The sequence below is a fragment of the Sphaeramia orbicularis genome, chromosome 20, assembly GCF_902148855.1.
Source record: "Sphaeramia orbicularis chromosome 20, fSphaOr1.1, whole genome shotgun sequence".
Classification (NCBI taxonomy): Eukaryota; Metazoa; Chordata; class Actinopteri; order Kurtiformes; family Apogonidae; genus Sphaeramia; species Sphaeramia orbicularis.
In genome coordinates, this window is record NC_043976.1 from 924600 (window position 1) to 946727 (window position 22128).

At 41.2% G+C, this 22128-nt stretch overlaps 1 protein-coding gene across 1 annotated transcript in view; it reads left to right on the top strand.

Moving 5' to 3' along the window:
- Positions 1-22128, top strand: part of dnah5l (dynein, axonemal, heavy chain 5 like) — a 132037-nt gene that overhangs the window by 31964 nt on the left and 77945 nt on the right. The window contains exons 23-34 of the mRNA XM_030123886.1: positions 52-155; positions 3147-3243; positions 4052-4132; positions 5938-6192; positions 7918-8067; positions 8153-8271; positions 14195-14331; positions 14405-14567; positions 18431-18542; positions 20001-20129; positions 21129-21328; positions 21670-21823. Of these exons, the coding sequence (XP_029979746.1) occupies positions 52-155; positions 3147-3243; positions 4052-4132; positions 5938-6192; positions 7918-8067; positions 8153-8271; positions 14195-14331; positions 14405-14567; positions 18431-18542; positions 20001-20129; positions 21129-21328; positions 21670-21823 (1701 nt within the window). The remainder of the gene's footprint in view (positions 1-51; positions 156-3146; positions 3244-4051; positions 4133-5937; positions 6193-7917; positions 8068-8152; positions 8272-14194; positions 14332-14404; positions 14568-18430; positions 18543-20000; positions 20130-21128; positions 21329-21669; positions 21824-22128) is intronic.

Consider the following 22128-nt stretch of genomic DNA (forward strand, 5'->3'; position numbering starts at 1 on the left):
AGGAGGGGCGTCGATGTAGTTTACCTCAGCCAATCACATTCCATGTCCCAGGTGGAGCAGGAAGCGGGACGCAGCGCAGGAGACGACGTCCCGGTGAAGCCGCTGATTCTGCGATCTCTGGACCGACAGCTGGCTGAACACAACGACGTCACCAAGTCAGTGCCCGGATGTGATTGGTTGAATATTTATAGGCATGTTTCCACAGCAGGAAGTTAAGGGTAGTGGGGCGGGGTTTACAGGAACATCCTCTTTCTTGTTCCTCTTGGCTGCGTGTCTCCACTGCAGAGTCGGACCCACCACTGATCCAAGCAGTGTCTGGACATCTGTGTCCGTCCACTTGTGTGTTACCCTTCTGATTGTACAATCCGTCCATTCTCCCGACATCTACCATTTCCTATTCGTCTTTAGAGCAGGTATAAAAAAAATCAGCATCCAGTAAACCTTTAAGCTCTGCCCAGGGGTTTTCAGGGCCGTTTGGAATACCTACCCAGAAGCAGGGACTCTTATGCTGCGTTTCCACTACATGGAACCGACTTGACTCGACTTGACTCTGGTACCAGGTCCTATTCCTGGAGACCGTTTCCAGTACAGGATACTACCAACTTTACAGTACCTGGACGTCATAGCGATGCGGCGCGTTACTTCCGTGTCGTCTGCTCAGAGAGTTGCTGATGAACTTGCTAGTTGCATGTTGTCTCGTCAAGCTCATGCTGAATTTTTACATCTGAACCTCCTGGACCAACCATGGTGTAGTTTTACCGGCTGTCATCATGTGGATTCACCTACTGCTATAGTTACTGTCAACTTCCACATCTGTTTTTTGTAAAACGGCAGGTCACAGAGACAACTCTCTGACCAATCAGTGGTCTGCAGTGTTTATACGTCACCTTTTAGTATCTGGTCCCCAGTCCTGGAACCTCAGCGGAGGTGATACCAAAAAACTAGTACCGGGTACCAGATTCCATGTCCTTTTTGGTAATGGAAATGCAAGCAGGCCCAGTCGAGTCGAGTTGAGTTGAGCTGGTACCACGTAGTGGAAACGCAGCAGTAGACCCGTAGAGGTTCCTGTAATTTGATCCATGGGGGCGGTTCCTGCAGTGGAGACACACCAATGGCCCTGCCCCCAAAAAACTACCAAGAAGTTCCTGTGGTCGAAACGTGCCTAATGACATTTACGGAACCAGCTCGGATTTTTTATGGCATAAAAGTTTCCATCAATCATTTAATTTGTTTTTGTCACTGTGAGTTTTTTGTGTTTTCCTTAATCTCCCAAAATCATCCCCAAACATCCAGAAAGTTTGAAACATGAGCCGAAACTGAAACACACATGAACCGTTGTTGTCAGTGACTGTATCACTAACATGAACGGGGGCCTCGTCCAGTTTTCAGTCTCAGTCTTCAATGTACAAACATAAACCATCCTCCCAACAGTTTCGTTTTCATCCATCCATCTTCTGAACCACTTCATCCTCCAAAGGTTGTGAGGGGGGGCTATCCCAGCTACCTATGGGCGAAGGCAGGGTTCACCCTGGATGTGTCACCAGTTCATGGCAGAGCTGACATATAGAGACAAACAACCAGTCACTCTCATATTAACATTTATGGGAAATTTAGATTAACCAACTAACCTACCAGTGCGTGTCTTTGGACGGTGGGAGGAAGCCAGAGTACCTGGAGAAAACCCACACAAACACAGGAAGAACATGCAAACTCCACACAGAACAGTCCGCCCCTGTTGTTACAATCGAACCTCCTTGCTGGGAGGCGACAGTGCTAACCACTGCCCCACCATGTCGCCCCAACAAACAACAGTTTCTAAACTCCACAAAATCCACACATTCAGTCAGAGCTCTGTCTCCTGTTTCCTGCAGCCTTTCTCATTGTCTGCACATCGTTTCTTTCTTTTCTTTTTTTTTTTTAACTTTATTTATACAGCTTTTCAACATTTATAGAACTTTTGATATAACAAATGTAACATTTATAATTTCAAGTAATGCATTAATAATACAGGGATTGATCGCAAACATGATAAACCAGTGGTTCCCAACCTTTTGTGGCTCCTGACCCCATTTTAACATCACAAATTTCTGGCGACCCCAGACATTCAAAACAAGGACTTTTTTTTTTTGCTAAAATGAATTTGTTTTTGATCATGCAAGAGTTTACTATACTATATTGCAAATAAACCTTAATGTTAGAGGACATTTAGTCTGTATAATGTCTATTATTGTGGACAGAGGCAGTAAATCCAGGTGTAGATTACTGCACAAAGGGAGAATGTGATTTTCCTTGGTCAGGATCTGTCCAGTCAGTCCAGCTGTGATTTACAAGGAGGACAATTAATACTGAACAAACAAGAACTGAAACTATGAATTATGAAAGAGCTGCAGCATCTGAAACTGACCACAGTGAACATTTGACACAGAAACAGGACCACAGTGCTGCAGTTTCAGACTCACAGTTGGTCATGTCTGTTATGCATTGGGATTGTCTCTGTCAACTCACCATAGATTTTTTATTAGTAATTTTTTTTTTTTTTTTTTATACCAGTTACTAGAAGTTTCAGGCAACCCCATTTGAATTCCAGGCGCTCCCACATGGGGTCCCGACCCCAAGATTGAAAAACACTGTGATAAACAAACAGAACCCAAAGAGAAAAAAAAAAAAAAGCAATAAAAAAACAAAACATGCATAACAAGGCAGTCAAGACAGTGCATTCTGGTACATTTAAGGAAAGTAAATAAATAAATAGATGAAACAGGTCAATAACAATAAAAACAACTAAAATGTTTTTAAAGTTCCAGGCCAGGTAACATGTTCACGCAGCGTAAAAGAGGCTCCCATATTTTGTAAAATTTGTTGATAGAGTTATTTAGGGTGCGCCTAATTATAACTTTATTTTAACCATGATGTCTCTGATCCATTGATCATGTGTTGGAGATGATGAGTCCTTCCATTTGAAGAGAATGGTACATCTAGCTAGTAAGGATGCAAAGGCCACAACTTTTTGTAGGTTAGCTGGAGGGATTGAGTCCTCTGTACGTGCACGTCGTTTCTGAACTTGAACCGTGTTTGTTCTAAATAATTCCATTGGTTCATTTGATCGCACCGCTGCAGACGTTGTGTTTCTGTTGTTTTTCCTCCAGGCTGGTGACGCAGCTCAGCTCCATCCTGTTGTCTCTTCAACCTCAGGCTGCTGATACACTGAATGAACTCAGCCACTTCTCCGCTCTGTGGAACCAGGTCTGTGGGTCGTAGAACAAAAAGCAGGTTTGACAAACTCTACAAGTCCTCTAACTGCAGCTGGAAACACAAAACATACTTTTAGGCCAAGTTATAAACGCTGTGGTTTCAGTCAGAATGTAAAGCAGAGTTTCAAAGGTGAGAGTCCGTGAGAAAACCCTGAACTTTAAAGGTTTTACACATCAAGAGCAAATAAATGAGACCACGATGAATTAAACACACTGCAAGTTCATGTTTGGTTTAAACCATAAGATGGAAGATAATGCAGAAATAAACAACTTAGACGAGTATCTGCGCAAACACATTCAACTCTCTCCATCCTGATTGGTTAAATGGGCTTCAGCCACTGTTGAAAAGTACAACAGACAGACAGACAGACAGACAGACAGACAGAATGTAGCACTTGTGTAAACGCCTTTATCTGCGTTTGACGTGAGCATTTAGAATGGGCTTTAATGTATTTCTTCACCTGTCCTACATACACACAGTGACAGTTTTACTACCATGGTCATTAAAACTGATACCAACAGTTCTCATTCTTGACGACTGTGTTTTATTTCTGATTGAATGTTGGGACTCAAACATGTCCAGCATGTCGCCCTGAACAGGTTTGTGTGATTGACAACTCAAAGATATTCAGTTTACTGTCGGAGAGGACTAAAGGAAACAGAAAATTATGACAATTAACAGACTGGGACCAAGAGCAAATAGTCGTCGATGAATTTAAGCATGGGCCATTGCAGCTTCACTGGTACCTGAACTCTTATCTCTGTGAACCAGCTGATCCTGTTTCCTGGTCTGTGTTCAGGACCCCGAGGACCAGATCCAGTCCTTCCTGCAGTCCGACCCATCAGTGACCGAGTTCAGCGCTCAGATCTCCTTCTACTCCGTGAGTTCATATTTAAGTCTGTTAGTCCGCTGTGGTCTGGTTCTGGTCGACTCCAGGCTCTAAAGCAGGAGTGTCAAACATACGGCCCGTGGACCAAAACTGGCCCGCCAAAGGGTCCAGTCTGGCCCCTAGGATGAATTTGTGAAATACAAAAATTACACTGAACATAGTGACATTCAAGGTTGTCGAGGTCATTTTAGTTCAGGTTCCACATTCAGACCAATAAGATCTCAAGTAAAATACTATCATAATAACTTAGAAATAATGACAATTCCAAATATTCTCTTTAATTTTTTTTTTACAAGTATATGAAAATGTTTCCAAACTATGCTTTAACCTTTTTAACCCTAAGCCTAAAATGGTCCATTTGGACAATTTAGTGCCTGTTACAATTCTGCTAAAACAGCTTCTTCTCCAGCTTGTAATACAGGTGTGAGGGAAATTACCGCTTTGACCCAATAAAGCCTATTAAGTGCAACGTCTCAGGTTTCAGAAACCGTGGGAATTTTTCCATTTGCACTTACAGTGAAAGAGTTATAGCCATCCAAACTGCATATGCACAGGGTGTGTCAGGGATGACACGTCAGGTTTTAAAGACTTAACGAAAAATGTGAATAACCTGAACAAATATGACCAACCTGAAATGTCTTAAGGGCAGTAAGTGTAATTTTAAGAATGTTCTACCTGTCATTAAATGTTTTGTGTATTTGTAGATCCACTGTGATCTGTAAGTTGTAAATGTGTAAATGATAAACTGAGACAGAATGTTGTTAAAATTGCACTTATTTTTCTTAATAAATTTCAGTTTGTTCGTGTTATTCAAATTTTTTTAAGGGATAGGTTGTAGATGTAAAAAAATTTTCATAATGTAATTTTACTTTTTTCACTCTAAAACACAGGTGTCAAACATACGGCCCGGGGGCCAAATCCGGCCCACCAAAGGGTTCAGTCTGGCCCCTGGGATGAATTTGTGAAATGCAATAATTACACTGAAGATATTAAAAATCAAGGATGCTAAAATCACTTTAGGTCATTTCAGTTTAAAGTGGATCAGACCAGTAAAATACTATCATAATAACCTATAAATAATGAAAACTGTAAATGTGTCTCTTTGTTTTCATCTAAAAAAAGGAAAATTACTCAAAAATGTTTACATTTACAGACTAGCCTTTTACAAAAAATGTGAATATCTAAAATGTCTTAAAAGAAATATATGGAATTTTAATAATATTCTGCCTGTTATTAAATGTTTTGTGTATTTGTAGATCCACTGTGATCTCTAAGTTGTGATGCACATAAATAAATGATAAACTAAGGCCTAATATTGTTAAAATTGCACTTATTTTACTAAAGAGTTTTCAGGTTGTTCATAGTTGTTCTTATGTTCAAGTACAATTCATAGATGTAAACATTTTCATTACAGAATTTACTTTTTTCACTCAAAAGTTCTTATCCTATTATTTATATTATTTTACTGGTTATTTTACCCACTTTCTATCATATTAGGCTGTACATGGAACTGAACTAAAATGAGTTTGACAGCCCTGCTCTAAAACAGAGAAAAGTTTGTAGTTGTCATTATTTATAGGTTCTTATGTTATTACTTTACTTCATCATATGGGTCTGAATATGGAACCTGAACTAAACTGAGTTTTCACCCCTGCTCTAAATGCAGGGTCATACACAGACTTATTAAATGAGATAAACCCTGATATTATTTATTGACTCTTTACATGAATCCAGATTCACTGACTCAACACTTTGAATGCTTTTGATTACCCATGATGCCTTGCCTGTCCCTGCAGAAGCTGGAGCTGCAGATTTCGGAGCTGCCGGCTTCGTACACCGTGGGTTCGATCCTCCTCGATACCGAGGAGCTGAAGCTGGCGCTGACTCAGGAGTGTCGAGTCTGGAAACGAGCCTTCGGGGCCGCCTTGAACCGCCGGGCATCCGCCGACATGAACCACGTCTTCTCCTTCGTCGACGGGATGACGAAGCGTCTGCAGCGGCCAATCACAGACCTGGAGGATGTCAGAGGGGCCATGGCGGCGCTCAGAGAGGTGAGAGTTGGACATGTTGTGACTGGACCCAATGAGAATTTATTACCTCTGCCAAGGAGGTTGTTTTCATCTGCCAAGGAGCATTTGTCTGTTTATTTGTCTGTCTGTTAGCAAGATAAGGAAATTTTCAGGAAATGTTGATACTGGCACAAGGAGCAAATGATCACATTTTGGTGGTAATCGAGGGGGCGGCTGATCTTCCTTGGTGGAGGTCTGTGCTCTCTACATTTACAGTCACAAAGATCATGTTTATAACCACCTGTTCTTCTACACTTTCTCTGACAAAATTCAACCACATGTTCTTTTAACGTAAAGAGAAGTGATACAGAAGTCTGAGTCTCTTATTTTTCAGACACAAAGACTTTCAAGGACTCACCACATACAAGCATTTAACCCCCCCATCTCCGTCTGCCTCACAACACTCTTCTTCGCTTCCTGTCCCCCTCCCATAACCAAATCCATTGAAAAAGTTTCATCACGTGACCACATGGACTGTGTTTAGAATGTCTTATGTCATATGTATGTGATGTATGTGCTTGCATTATCTGCACTGGAATTCTTTCAAAGGATTTGTGTTGGACGCATGCGCACGCAGGGACCGGCAGTGAGCGAAAGCTGCAAAACAAATCTACCCACGGGTACAAATAAAGTCACCTTCAACCTTGAGAGTTAAAATACATAATGTTTAGCTTCCAGTCCAGTTCTTTCCATAATTATATCTGCCAAGGAATGGCGGAGGTAATGTTTTCATCAGAGTTTGTTTGTTTGTCTGTGTGCAAGATAACTCAAAAAGTTATGGATGGATTTTGATGAAATTTTCAGGAAATGTTGATACTGGCACAAGGAACAAATGGTTATATTTTGGTGGTGATCGGGGGGAGGGAGGGGGAAGGGGGGTAGATCTGCCGTGGCAGAGGTCTGTGCTCTGAGTGCTTTTGTAGTTGAGTATTGACTCCCACAAACACACACGTCTTCTTACACATTATCCTTGATTTTAAAGTTAGGTGTGAAATTGTGGTGTTTTTTTGGGGGGGGGCTGGAACGGATTAATGGCATTTTCATTAATTTTGACATGTGAGCAAATTGAATTAGGAGCTCGTCACGGAACTAATTAAACTTTTTAGTCATGGTACCACTGTACATATCGTTGCTGTCACGCAGAAACCTCGTACGTCCTTTTTTTTTTTTTTTTTGTCATAAAACGATTCTCTTGGTCAGTCTTCACATTGGCCTGACAGTTTTAGAAATATTTAACAGATGAAAAGTGCTGAAATCTCTCAACTTCATTCATTTATGTAGAGTATGCGCCATTTTTCCATTTTCCTGAAAAATAACTGTTTCGGACAAGATATGACAGACATGTTCACCTTTGTCTACCATATTGATGAAATATTCATTAGTTCTGTTTGGATTTTTCTGTATCTGTCTGTCTGTCTTTATGAGTTGTAATATAGTGCCTTATTTGGAAGTCCTTTACTCCTGCATTTTAACACAAACATCTGTACGTTTTACATTTTCAAAGCAGGTTTAAACATCCCTCAGAATCCTTCTGCAGGTTTTTAACTCCATCTCAGACTCTGGACTTTGTAAAGAGTCTGTCCTTCTACTTTCACCGTAGTGTCTGGATGTCTATTGAAGGAAACTAAACGTGGACTGTGACGCCTCTGTTGGTTCTTCGTGGTTTCATGGCTCCTTCATTCATCTCCCAAATGTTTTATGTTTGAGGTTCGGGAGGTGGGGATTGGTATCGACGCCACCATCGGTCCAGTGGACGAATCTTTCGCTCTACTCAACAAACACGAGCTGTTCTTTAACGACGGGAACGCGGAGCTAGTCGACGGTCTGACTTACGCCTGGAAAAACCTGGACGCTCTGGTACGACTGCAGATGTCAGCGTCCTCGTTGTCAGTCACATGGTTCCGACCAGGCGCCTGATCCATTGGTATGTCTGTGTTTCCAGGTGGTGCAGAACCAGAACACTCTGCTGAAGATCCAGCCCAGCATGAAGGCCGACCTGCTGTCATCGGTGCAGAGCTTCCAGAGCAACGTTCAGACATTCTGCAGCGAATACAACGACCGGTACAAACTGAACGACCAACACACAGGACGATGATGGAGAACACTGGTCCAACACTGCACTACAGATCAGGATTGAACCCTTTCATACCCAGTGTTCTTCTATTCAACAGCTGTTCTCTTGTATATTCATGGGTTTGGTTTATTTTAGTTCCAGATCAGCCAACACAGTGGACGCTTGTGCATCATCCCATACACTGACACCTGTTGGCCAGTCATGGTAGTGCATTTTTTTTTTTTTTTTTTACTCATAACCAAGATGGCCGACAGGGAGTCAGAAATGCTGAACATCCCAGGAATATTTTCTAAATCCATCTATTTCAAAACACCCCTGAAGGTAGAAAAAATATGGAAGTATCAAGTAACATCTAAGGATTAATATCATTGGTCAAAATTCCACGTTTATTTTATATCCTACTATGTAATGCACGTTCTGTGTCCGTCCGATTGATGTTGCAGCACAGGAGGGCGTTTCTACGGATTTTCCTCAGCCTTCACAGGCCCGATCACCGCCAAACTCGCCAAATGAATAGAAACATTACCTGACTATCTACTAGGCACAATTTTATGTCCGTATTCAAATGTTTAGGTATGCTGGGTGATTTTAGCCTCTCATGCTATCGTACAATGGCACCATGGGTATAATGCTGCTAGTTGGAAGAAATTTGCAATTAATCCCATGTCAACTGAATTGGACGCCATGCATCACTGGTCGTTTTTCCATTGACCCTCAAATTGCGCGAATATAACTTGCACATAAAAATTTACCTAATGGAAAAACGACAATTTCACCAAAACTCTAGTTTATCGATTAAAAGTTTCTGCACTGGCAAGAGGTGATTTTTCGGGCGCAGCACAAATAGTATATCATGCAAAACTGCAATGGAAAGACCTTTTTTTGCAACTAGAGTCATGTGAATTGAGAAAACCCCAGATGTTTATTGACGTTACAACAATAGAAGAAGAAGAATTTTAAAAGAAACATGTGTCTGTATGTGTGGACACACCAGGAAACCCAAACATTTTTCAAATTTAGTATGAGATAGAGTGGTAATGTATAATAATAATGAATATGTCTGTAAATCAACACCATATTTACGTTCGTCTCCATGTTTATGGAATGACTTCTCATGTCACCTCGCGGCAATAAATAAACAAATCAACGTATTTGTGATTTAATGAAAAAAACGACATTACGCACTTCTGTTTTTTCAACATTTAGTAAATATTGGCAAATTTTTGTGCAGATGTCCAATGGAAAAGCCACTACTGGCTGTATTTTGACTGTAATTCATACCATTCCTGTAACTTTACTGTTCTGCATAAACCTGATCTGCATTAACAAGTTTTAAACAACTAAAAGTAGTTTTTTGCATATTATCTCCATAAATTAACAGGTAGTATTAGAATATGTTAAAATATGAGAAAGTGTCAGATTAGCAGCATTAAAAAAATGCTATTTCATAGTTTTCACACAGTTTATCATAAAAAAAAATACTCTTGAGGAATTAATAAAATTCAATTTAATTTAACTTCCTGATATTAGTTTGTTAAATATGTATTTCTTTGCTTCAATAGTTGAACCCATGGTGTCCAGCTGAGTGGACATTTATGTAACTCAATGAAAAATAGGTTGATAAAAAAAATTAAATTGCATTGTTTTTTTCATATCTAAAGACGAATAAAAACAAAAAATCTTGACTCAGGTTCTTATAATTCATGCGTCAAGGGTTAAACACAAATAATCATGTTTTAATACCACAGTGTCATCTGCGTAAAAGCAGATGTCCTCTTTCTAATATGAGGACTGTGTTTGTCCTTATTTATGTTTATGTTTAAGCATTTGGCAGACGCTTTTTTCCAAAGCGACTTACAGTGGAAAACCAATCAAATCACTCAATCAATCAAATTTTATTTATATAGCAACAGATCACAAAAAATTATCTCATGACAATTTATATACAGAGTTGGTCAAAACCAGACTGAAGCCAATTTATAGAAACCCAACAGAATCCTCCAGGAGCAAACACTGGTGATGGTGACAGTGGAAGGAAAAACTTCCCTTTAACAGCAGAAACCTGGAGCAGACCCAGACTGAGGAGGATGGACGAGTGACAGGACCAGCTGGGGTTAAAGAGAGAGAGTAAAGAAAGAGAGAGAGCGATAGAGATAGAGACTGGGGGAGAGGGGGAGAAGGGGGGAGTAGGGGGAGACACATGGAGGCAGTTGAGGATAAGTGAGTGATGATGATGAAGGCAGGAGAGAGGCAGGACCACCGCAGCAGGTCCAGAGATGATCCTGGGAAAGTCTGTGATAATCCTGGAAAAACCTTATTAGAATATTTAAGATGGAATGTCTGACAGTGCTAGGATAGTAGGTGCTCTCAGAAGAGCTGGGTCTTCAGGAGCTTCTTGAAGATAGGCAGGGACGCCTCTGTTCTTGTAGCACTTGGTAGAACGTTCCACCAACGTGGAACGACCCATGAAAAGAGCCTGGATTGTCTTGTACAAGGTCTGGGGACCACCAGACTACGTTCCCCAGACGAGCGGAGTGGTCGTGGGGCAACATAAGCTTTTATCAGTGCACCTAAGTAGGTAGGAGCAGACCCACTGAGAATTTTGTAGGCTAGGATTAAGGATTTGAATTTGATGCGGGCAGCTATGGGTAGACCAGTGGAACTCAATGAGTAAGGGGGTGACATGTGCCCTTTTAGGGTGAGTAAGGGGGTGACATGTGCCCTTTTAGGGTGAGTAAGGGGGTGACATGTGCCCCTTTAGGCTGATTGAAGACCAGATGTGCTGCTGCATTCTGGACCATCTGTAGTGGTCTGACAACACAAGCTGGGAGACCTGTTAGAAGAGCACTGCAGTAGTCAAGGAGGGAGATAACCATAGTCTGCACCAGGAGCTGGGTGGAGATAACCATAGTCTGCACCAGGAGCTGGGTGGAGATAACCATAGTCTGCACCAGGAGCTGGGTGGAGATAACCATAGTCTGCACCAGGAGCTGGGTGGCCTGTTGGGTTAGGTATGGCCTGATCTTTCTTAGGGTGAACAGAGTGAAATGACATGATCGGGTGACAGAGGTCTGTCTGTGAAGGTCAACTGATTATTGATCATGACTCCCAAGTTACGTACTACACTGGTAGGAGCCAGAGGTATGGAGTCAATACTGATGGAGATGTCCTGCTGTATGGTTGGCTTAGCTGGGAAGAGCAGCAGTTCAGTTTTGGACAGGTTCAGCTGAAGGTGATGGGCTTTCATCCATGCAGATCTGTCAGAGAGACAATCTGAGATTCACACTGAGACTGTGGAGTCATCAGGTGGGAATGCCAGATAGAGCTGGGTATCATCAGCATAGCAGTGATATGAGAAGCCGTGTGAGTGGATGATCTGACCGAGTGAGGTGGTGTATATGGCAAAAAGGAGGGGGCCCAACACAGAGCCTTGGGGGACCCCCGTGGTGAGGTGGTGAACTGCAGATGTGTGCCCTAGCCAGGACACACTGAAGGACCGACCAGTGAGGTAAGATTGAAACCCGGAGTGGGCGTGGCCTGTGATGCCCATGTTCCAGAGTATGGATAACAGGATATGGTGACTGACAGTGTCAGATGCTGCTGATAAGTCCAGTAGAATGAGTACTGAGGACTTGGCTGCTGCTCTAGCCTCTTTCAGGGCTTCTGTCACAGACAACAGAGCCGTTTCAGTGGAGTGGCCGATTTTGAAGCCAGATTGGTTGATGTCAAGGAGGTTATTTTGGGAGAGGAATTCTGTGACCTGTTTGAAAACCGCCCTTTCGATGGTCTTAGAAAGGTATGGGAGGAGTGAGACTGGTGGATAATTCTCCACTTGAGTGGGGGTGAGGGAAGGTTTTTTGAGTAGTGGTGTTACCTGCGCTTGTTTAAATACTGTAGGAAATGTTCCTGATGTCAGTGAAGCATTCATCACATGTGTGATTGGTGCTGTGATAGTAGGGGCTACAGACTGTAAGAGGTTGGATGGAATAGGGTCCAACAGGCATGTGGTAGGACGGCTAGAGGAAAGGAGTTTAGACACCTCGTTCTCTGTGAGGGGAGTAAATGAGGGGAATGACGCAGTTGGGCTTTTGTCAGTTGAGTTAGAAGTACCCATAGTCAGGGGAGAGGAAGCAGTGTGTGATGATGATGATGATGATGATGAAGGAGGCATGCAGTCTATGGGTGGATCGATGAACTGACTGCTGATAGTAGACACTTTATTTGTGAAAAATGAAGCAAAATTATCTGCTGTCAGGTTGGTAGTGGGTGGTGGAGGCGGAGGGTTGAGTAGTGTTTTAAAGGTTGAGAATAGTTTCCTGGTGTCGGTGGCAGAATGAATTCTGTTCTTATAGTAAACCTTCTTCGCAGCAGTGACACTGGATGAGAAGGATACTAACAGTGACTGGAATGGGATCAGGTCAGAAGAGCTTTTTGTTTTGTGCCATTTTCTCTCTGCGGCTCTGAGGTTGGTACGCAGCGACCGGAGGGTATCATTGAGCCATGGGTGGGACTGGGAGGATGGAGCGGGTCTGGTAGATAGAGGACAGACTATCCAGACAGGAGCTAAGTGTAGAGCACACAGACTCAGTGGCATCATTAACCTCTAAGGAGGAAAAAGTGCTGGGGGGAGGGAGAGCGGAGGCTACGACAGTGGAGAAGTGGGTGGGGGACAGACCATGGGGGAGGGAGCAGAGTGTTTTTCAGGGAGAGACCCACTGAACTGAATGAAATAGTGGTCAGACAGGTGTACAGGTGTGACTGTGAGGGCATCTGTGATTTCAGGTGAAAATGAGATGGAGCTCTTTACCACATTTGTGGGTTGGAGGACTGTGAACCCGCTGTAGCTCAAAAGAGAGTATTAGTGACATGAAGTCTGAGAAGCTGGGATTGTCTAAGTCAGGGGTCTCAAACTCAGATCCTCGAGGGCCGGTATCCTGCATGTTTTAGTTGTTTCCCTCTTCCAACACACCTGACGGTCGTTATCAGGCTTCTGCAGAGCTTGATGGTAGGCTGATCATTTGAATCAGGTGTGTTGGAAGAGGGATACATCTAAAACATGCAGGATAGTGGCCCTCGAGGACCGGAGTGTGAGACCCCTGGTCTAAGTGGATGTTCATGTCACCGAGGACTAGCATGGGGCAGTCATGCTCTGGGATGGAGGAAAGCAGAGTGTCCAGCTCATCAGGAAAATCACCCAGTTGTCCTGGTGGACGATAAATGACAGTTATGTACAGTTTGACTGGTGCTGTCACTAGGATGGTACGGTATTCAAAGGAGTTGTATTTGACTGAAGGTAGGAGTTGATTGTATTTCCATTTGATGGAAATTAACAGACCCACACCACCTCCTCGCCCAGATGGACCAGAGGTGTGGGAGAATGTGTGGTTGGTAGAAAGTGTGGCTGGGGTTGCATTGTTTTCAGGTTTAATCCAGGTTTCAGTCAGAGCCAGGATGTCCAGTGCGTGGTGGTTGGCATAGGCAGCAATAAATCTGCTTTGTTCACTGCAGATTGGCAGTTCCATAACCCTACAGAGAAGGACGCACCAATGGCTGAGGTGTATATTAATGGGCGGAGATTGGTGATATTACGATGCCTTTAGGAGTGTGAAACCCCATACGCGAACCGAAAATAACAGGAATGGGGTAGTGACCAGTAGAGAGATTGTTCCTCAGAGGTGAGCTGGTGTGAGTGAGGGGTGTAGCTGTCATTAGTGAGGGGCTGGGAGAGGAGGAGAGAACAGCTGGTGTGGTATTCAGTCTGACTACAGGCTGTACAGGAGACTCTGAAAGTGGTGATGTTTGATGTGACCAGCAGGGGGAGCAGGTGACTGCAGCAGAAGAGGGAGAGCATAGTCACATAGTTATTTTAAGCTGAACTGATGATCACGTTCGTTTGCCTCATATGTTCAGGGGCCCCGGCGTTGAGGGTTTGGATCCGGCCGACGCCAGTGAGCGGCTGCAAGTTTTTCAGACCGAGTTCGATCAGCTGTGGAGGAAATACATCACGTATTCTGGAGGAGAGGAGCTGTTCGGTCTGGTCGTTAACGGTAGGAGCGGACGTCTGATAGGACACGTCCTCGGGTCGTCGGCCTGGGTTTGACCTCCTCTTTGTCCCTGTAGAGTACCCGGATCTGCAGAGGATCAAGAGGGAGCTGTCTCTGCTGGCAAAGCTCTACAGTTTGTACAACGCCGTCATCGACAACGTCAGCGGTTACTACGACATCCTGTGGGCCGACCTGAACATCGAGAAGGTCAACACCGAGCTCCAGGACTTCCAGAACAGGTTTGACACTTTGGTCCCTCCTTTGGCGTCCACATGGATGTTTGCTCATAGATCCACAGGTGTCAAACATGCGGCCCGAGGGCCAAATCCAACCCACCAAAGGGTCCAAGTCTGACCCCTGGGATGAATTTTTGAAATATAAATATTACACTAACAATCCTTTTAGTTCAGGTTCCACATTCAGACCAATTCAATCTCCAGTGGGCAGGACTAGTCAAATACTATCAGAATAACATATAAATAATGACAACTTCAAATGTTTCTCTTTGTAAATGTAAATATTTTCATGTATTTACACTAAAACAAAGTATAATTTAGCAAAAAAATGTGAACAACCTGAAATGTCTTAAGAAAAGTAAGTACAATTTTAACAACATTCTGCCTGTTGCTAAATGTTTTGTGTGTTTGCAGATCCACTGTGATCTGTAAGTTGTAATGTACATGTGGAAATGATAAACTGAGGCAGAATAGTGTTAAAATTACACTGATTTTTTCAGTTTGTTCATATTGTTCACATCTTTTGAAAGGATTGTTTGTAGATGTAAACCTTTTCATAATGTAAATGAACCTTTTTTGCTCTAAAACAAAGAGAAAAGTTTGGAGTTGACATTTATATATTAATCTGTTATTATTTTACTAGTTTGGCCCACTGCAGATCAAATTTAGCTGAATGTGGAACTGAACTAAAACGAGTTTGACAGCCCTGACTTAAATAATTACAGTCTCTGGTCCCAGGATCTGTTTTCTGTACGAGTTCCTAAAGTCAGAACAGAACTGGGAAAAGAAGCTTTTAAATATTCTGCTCTTTCTGCCTGGAACAACTGACAGAAGAGCAAACTGAAGGACCTGCTCTGTTTTAATCCATTCAAAGTCATTTTAAATCAATGGGAAAAGGATCACTGTGGATATAGATGTTTTCTGATGGATTGAATCAGGTTCTGCTTTGAGATACTTTAAATCACAGGTGTCAAACATGTGGTCTGGGGGCCAAAACCGACCCGCCAGTTTCCAATCTGGCCCACAGGATGAATTTGCAAAGTGCAAGTTAGAGCATCATACTCAGAAATAATATCATAATAACCTATAAATAATGACAACACCAATTTTTTCTCTTTGATTTAGTGCAAAAAACATTAAATTATGAAAATATTTACATTAACAAACTATCCTTTAAAATGTGAATAACCTGAACAAATATGAACAACCTGAAATGTCCGAAGAAAATTAAGCACAATTTTAACAATTTTCTGCCTGTTCCTAAATGTTTAGTGTCTTTGTAGATCTGACCTGCAATGCGTATATATAAATGATAAGTCGAGGCATAATATTGATAAAATTGTTCTTATATTTCTTAACAAATTCCATTTTTTTTTCAGGTTATTCACATCCTTTTTGTTTGGATAGTTTGTAAATGTAAATATTGGCATAATTGAATGTTATTTTTTGCACTAAAACAATTTGGAGTTGTAATTATTTATTGGTTATCATGCTGTTATTGTACTGGTCCGGCTCACTTCAGATTAAATTGGGCTGAATGTGGCCCCCCGGAAGAAAATGAGTTTGACAGCCCTGTCATAGATGATTCTGGACCTGTTTGGAAGGACAGAAATCAAATATTAGGCCTAAATTCTATACATGGAAGTTTCCAGTAGAATGTGGAAGATCCAAGGAAAAGTTTTGTTTTTTTTTTAATTCCAAAAACTATTAAATTCTGATAGCAAGATTTCAAAAAGCTGTATCTTGGAAGTGTTTAAAGTTAAAGGCAGAATGTAACTGAGAAAAATATCAAGTATGACACAAAGTTTATGATGGGAGTAATGCTGCGTTCCAGGCCATTTTTTCAGCCCGTAAGTCACAACTTCAAACCACGACTCATGACTTTGTAACGTTCCAGGCAAGTCACACCAAACTGCCTGAGTGCAAGGAATTATGGGAGTTAGATGTAAACAAACCAGCATGGTGGAGCGTACGTTATGTTCATTTACAATCATTTTCTACGGCCAAAGGTGCTCGCTCCTTGGTTATTTGAGAGGAGTAAAAACGGTGCATAAGGCAAGAGAAGCTGTTTAAATTTATTCTTGTACTCACTGGACTGAAAACTAGCTAACGCTAGAGCAGCTGCTGATTATGCAGAAGATTTGCAGATAAATAATATCAGAGCAATACCTTGTTTTAATAAACAATCTCTATAAACACCACATCCACAGGGGCGCCATTGCAACGTGACATCAGAACTTGTAACTGGGAGTACATCGATCTAGTACGGGTTCAGGGTGGAAGTCACAGGTTTGACTGACATTCCAGTGCATTTTCACCGGTAGAAGGTTGGAAAAACACCAGTTACAGGTGGACTGGAACGCAGCATAAATTCACTCATCTAATTTGCATGTTGTCATGCCTCAGGGCGGTGGCCATATTGGATTGGATAAACTGTAAACATATTTATATGGAAGTTTTCTTTAAGTTTTTGTTTTTTTGTCATCTTATCCTTAAAATGAATGAACTTAAACATTAGTAGAAAGTAAAATGCAGTACGTTTTAGTATCTTTTTATCCAAATCTGTCCTTATATATCCAAACTAAAACTAAATAAACTTTACTTGGTTACTAAAGGAGCTCAGGACCACGCCTTTAAACTGGATTTTCTTCTTCCCTTTGAATAGAAACATGCCCTGAAATGGTGTTAAGGGGCACCATCTGTTGGTGGAAGGTGGAAGGTGGTAACAAGATTTGATTACTCAATCTGGAGCTGTGGTCGGTTTCATTGGTCTGCAACTTTGGCGCTTAAAGTGTTAAGTGACACTGGTACAAGATAAGCAGGAATAAACACCATAATATTACCTCTGTAAGGCCTTTTTTAAATATTGTCCGGGAATTTAACTATTTATTATAATATTATCCTCTGTATTTTTGCATTTGTCAGTATAAATCATGTATTGTCCTATATTTAATTCACTAATCATATTCAGTAGATGTTCATAAACACTCAGAGTAAATCCAAAGATTATATTAAAAATGGAGTAAACTGAAGAAAATGTAACTTTTTCAACAAAATATGACATTGAACATAAAATCAAGCATCTACAACCACTGTCATTTATCAAACTACTTGAGTTTTACTGGTAAATCAGTTTTTATTTTACTGTGTTCTTATACTATTTTGTTGATTTATTATTCATTTTTGTTCATTTGAGTCATTACTTTGGCATTTTCTGTTCTGTTTTTTTGGGCTTAATCTATTCTTTTTAGTCAATTTTATGCTTATATTATTATTATTATTATTATTATGTATCTGATGACCATGAAAGTATGACCCATGTGGGGCATGAAGGGAAGAGCATGTATTTGTTTGGTCTGTCAAGCATGATTACATTCATCCAGTGGTAGTGAACTGCAGCCTTCACATTGTAGCATCGTCTGCTAGCAGTAGAAATTTCACGAATGGCAGCAGAACCACTTCCGAAAATGGAGTATGGTGGCAGGGATGAAGAATTCAAAGTAGAGAGAGGCTAAAATCTCCCAGCATACCTCACAACATTTGAATACGGACATAAAATTGTGCCTAGTCGATAGTCAGGTCATGTTTCTATTCATTTGACGGGTTTGGTGGCGATGGGGCCTGTGAAGGCTGAGGAAAATCCATACAAACACCCTCCTGTGGTCCAACATCGATGGGACACAGAACATGTATTATATAGTAGGACTAGTGGATGAACAGTTCTTTGATATTTCAGATCAGTAGGTGCTTCAGATCAGCTGTAGATATTTGGGTCTTTATGGCTTAAGGAGAATCCAGTGTCATTGATCCCATATTGTAAAAGCCAGAGTTTGTGGTTTAGTTTTGTGTTTGTTGTTTGTTTTCAGGATCCGGAAGCTTCCAAAGGCTCTGAAGGAGTGGCAGGCCTTCAGAGACCTGAAGAAAACCATCGACGACTTCACAGAGACCTGCCCCCTGCTCACCATGATGGCCAACAAGGTACCGCTGGCCCGCATCAGAGACCGCCACCCCACGCCTGACGCCACGTGGCCTTCACCTCACACTCTGTTACCCAACATTGGGTTTTTATTGTGTGTCTTTGCCCTTGCTTACGCTGTGAAATGTTTGTTTGTTGGTGTTCTCAATTTATTTTTCTTATTGCTTATTATTATTACTCTTGTTATTATTATTACTATTAATTACATACTTATATTACTAATTACTTTTATGTCATTGTTATGACCACTATCACTCTTAACACTTCATATAATTCTTATCCTGTGATTATTAAACTATATATCGTTAGCCTCATAACATAACTGCCATACTCATATTTTGATCAGATCATAGCCAATGATGCAAAATGATACAGTAGTTTAAAGTAAGGTTTAGGGTAATTTTCTGCAAATATGACAATTTGACAAAAATGTGACTTAGGCAATTATTCTTTGAGGCTAACTATATATACAGGGTGTCCCCCCAAAAAAAACCACATCATTTGAGATGTCCATATCGGAATGACTACGGGTCAAAACACGGTATTTGAAATCTCTCTGACGGGATATTTTAGAGAGAATTTGACAGATTAGTGTTGCTAAATGACCCACATTTTTACTTTTAAATTCATTTTTGCTTTAGTTGGACCATAAGGGATTATCCAAAACAAGGAGCTACTTTATATTGAAATAAATGTTGGAATGGCAATCAATTAAAGTTCGATCTCTGACGGGACATGACTGTAGTTTGACCCATACATAGTCAGGAGAAATGATACTTAAGATGATTAATTTTGGACATAGAATGTTTTATTCTACAAATTTCAAATGAAAAATTCTGGGGGATGGTAATTTTATAATGTTCCAAAGTTGTTACAAATGTTCAGTGTGTGTGCCGCTTGTGACGCGGCACACATCCAGTCGATAGTGGCGTTCCTGCCACACTCGCTGCAGCAGGTGGTGTGGAACGTTCTCCAGAGCCTCAGTGGTTCTCCTCTGGAGTTCCTCTGAAGTTCAGATGAAATTTTCTAACAAATTCACATTGCACATTCACATTTGACTGAGTTTGGGTGTACTTCAACACACAAAACACCTTTTCTGTCACAGTAAACGGCATGTCTATTGCTGAAAGCACAACAATAAAAATAATTAGTCTTTTTTTAGCAAAAAGCGCAAAGAAATTTTAAACAAATTATTAGGTAATGAAATGATGTCAAATTTTTGGGACACCCTTTATATATTTTTTTGTGTGCACATGTATAGAAATATTTATTTATTGTTATTTATTATTTTTACTGGTTCTTTCTAATTGCCTGTTTTTTCACTACTGTTTTTAAAGTTATTGTTATTACTATTTCTTTGTAATATTTCTTTGTTCACATTCGTTGTTGTGCTGCTTCCGGAACCTTTATTTCCTGAAGGATCGATAAACTTCTATCTAATCTATTGTACTGTAATCCAGGCGATGCTGTCTCGACACTGGACTCGTCTCAGTGATTTGACATCTCACACCTTCGATGTGGATTTGGACAGTTTCTGCCTCAGAAACATCATGGAGGCTCCGCTGCTCAAATACAAAGAAGACATCGAGGTAAAGCTGCTGCATTTAGGACTTTGACCTCATTCACAGTAGATACTGTAGTTAATATTTTCACAGATTTACAGACTTTAGAATTACCATTGAATTCCACTAAGTTGTTTTTTGTTGCTGAGAAGATTGAAAATATCCACCAAGAAATGATTATGAACATAACAAGGGGAAGAAATCCAGAAACGGTAAAACTGAGAATGATCTTGAACAAAAAAGGACAAAAAAAAATCTGAAAACCCTGATTCAAAACGAGGTTTTAAATTAATGTAGAGGTTCTGCATTAATTTGAAAATATCTTCCATTACTCAAATATCAAGTTAAACAGAAACAAGAGACTTTAATAATGTTTATGTTTGTATAATGAACTTTGATAAATACACAAATGGCATAAACCATGAAAAATATTAAAGAAATCTGAAAAACCTGATGATTTTACAACACCTGTGATCAACTTCAAAGTAAGTCTGGAATAATCCTCAGAGAGTAGGTTTTGTGTTGGTTTGGTGTAAATTGTGTGAAAGTGGTGGATGTGAACAGTGAGTTTTAGTGCGTTTGAACAGAATGGTCTGATTTGTGATTGGTTTAATGGTCGGTTGGATGGAACTGCTGTCACTTCGGGGCTCATAGTTCAGATTGTGTAGGCTTTGGTCCCAACATGGTCTCAAAGAGGACGAATGCAGCTCCATCTGTGGAAAATATGGAGAAAGTGGATGGGAACGGACTCAGAGGAACAGAGGGATGAACAGGAAAGAGTGGAACCTCATCCAGTACACAGCCATTATAAAACCACTAACAGACGCAGAAGAGCATCAGAGTTACACTGTGATTTGATAAATGCCGGACTAGATCCACAACAAGAGGGTCTGGAGTGTGGGGACCAGGTTCAAGTCTGGACCAGGTTTCAGGCTCCACAGACCCTTTTCGGATCAGATGTGATGTAGGTAGTAGGTATGTAAGTGAAGGGGTGACTCTGTAAACCTTTGTTCTTGTTTGCGTCAGGATGTTTGCATCAGTGCGGTGAAGGAGCGAGACATCGAGGCCAAGCTGAAGGACGTGGCCGCCGAGTGGAGCAGCCAGACGCTCAGCTTCTCCACCTTCAGGACCAGAGGAGAACTGCTGCTCAAAGGAGCCGACGTGGCCGACAAGATCTCCATGATGGAGGACAGTCTGATGGTCTTGTCATCGCTGCTGAGCAACCGGTGAGGGAGGAGGAGGAGGATACTGTTTACATAGATATAACTACTATTTACATACATAGACAGTACCTACTGTTTACATAGATATACGTGCTGTTAATACAGTAAATCTGCATCTGTTCGTATTTTGTCCAGTTTTATTTTTTATTTTATTCTATTTAGCTCTATTCTTATGTTACTTTGTGAAACTCTCAAATTTATATTCTGTTTTCTTATTTTTAGTTTTTATAATTTTGTGTACACTTTATTCTTATTTTTTAAAGTACTGGTGTTAAGTTGTACTGACTGGAGTAGCACAATGATAATAAAGGCTATTCTATTCTATTCTATTCTATTCTATGAAGGTACAACGCTCCGTTCAAACCGTCCATCCAGCTGTGGGTCCAGAAACTGTCCAACACCTCTGAGATCATAGAGAAGTGGCTGTCGGTTCAAAACCTGTGGATCTACCTGGAGGCTGTGTTTGTGGGCGGAGACATCGCCAAACAGCTGCCTCAGGTCACACCCCCTTTCATTTACTGTCTGTTTTCACTTTATCATCATCACAGTGTGCTGTTGTCATTTACTCAAAAGTGCTGTTATTATAAATGGGTCTCATGTGATGACGGTCCAACCAGTCTGTCATGACGGTCCAGTTCCTGTCTTCTAGTCAGGTCCTTGTCCTCTGCTCCGGTCCTCATTCTCTGGTCCAGTTCTCATCCTCTGGTCCGGTTCTGGTCCTCTAGTCCGGTTCTCGTCCTCTGGTCCAGTTCTCGTCCTCTGGTCCAGTTCTAGTCCTCTGGTCCAGTTCTCGTCCTCTAGTC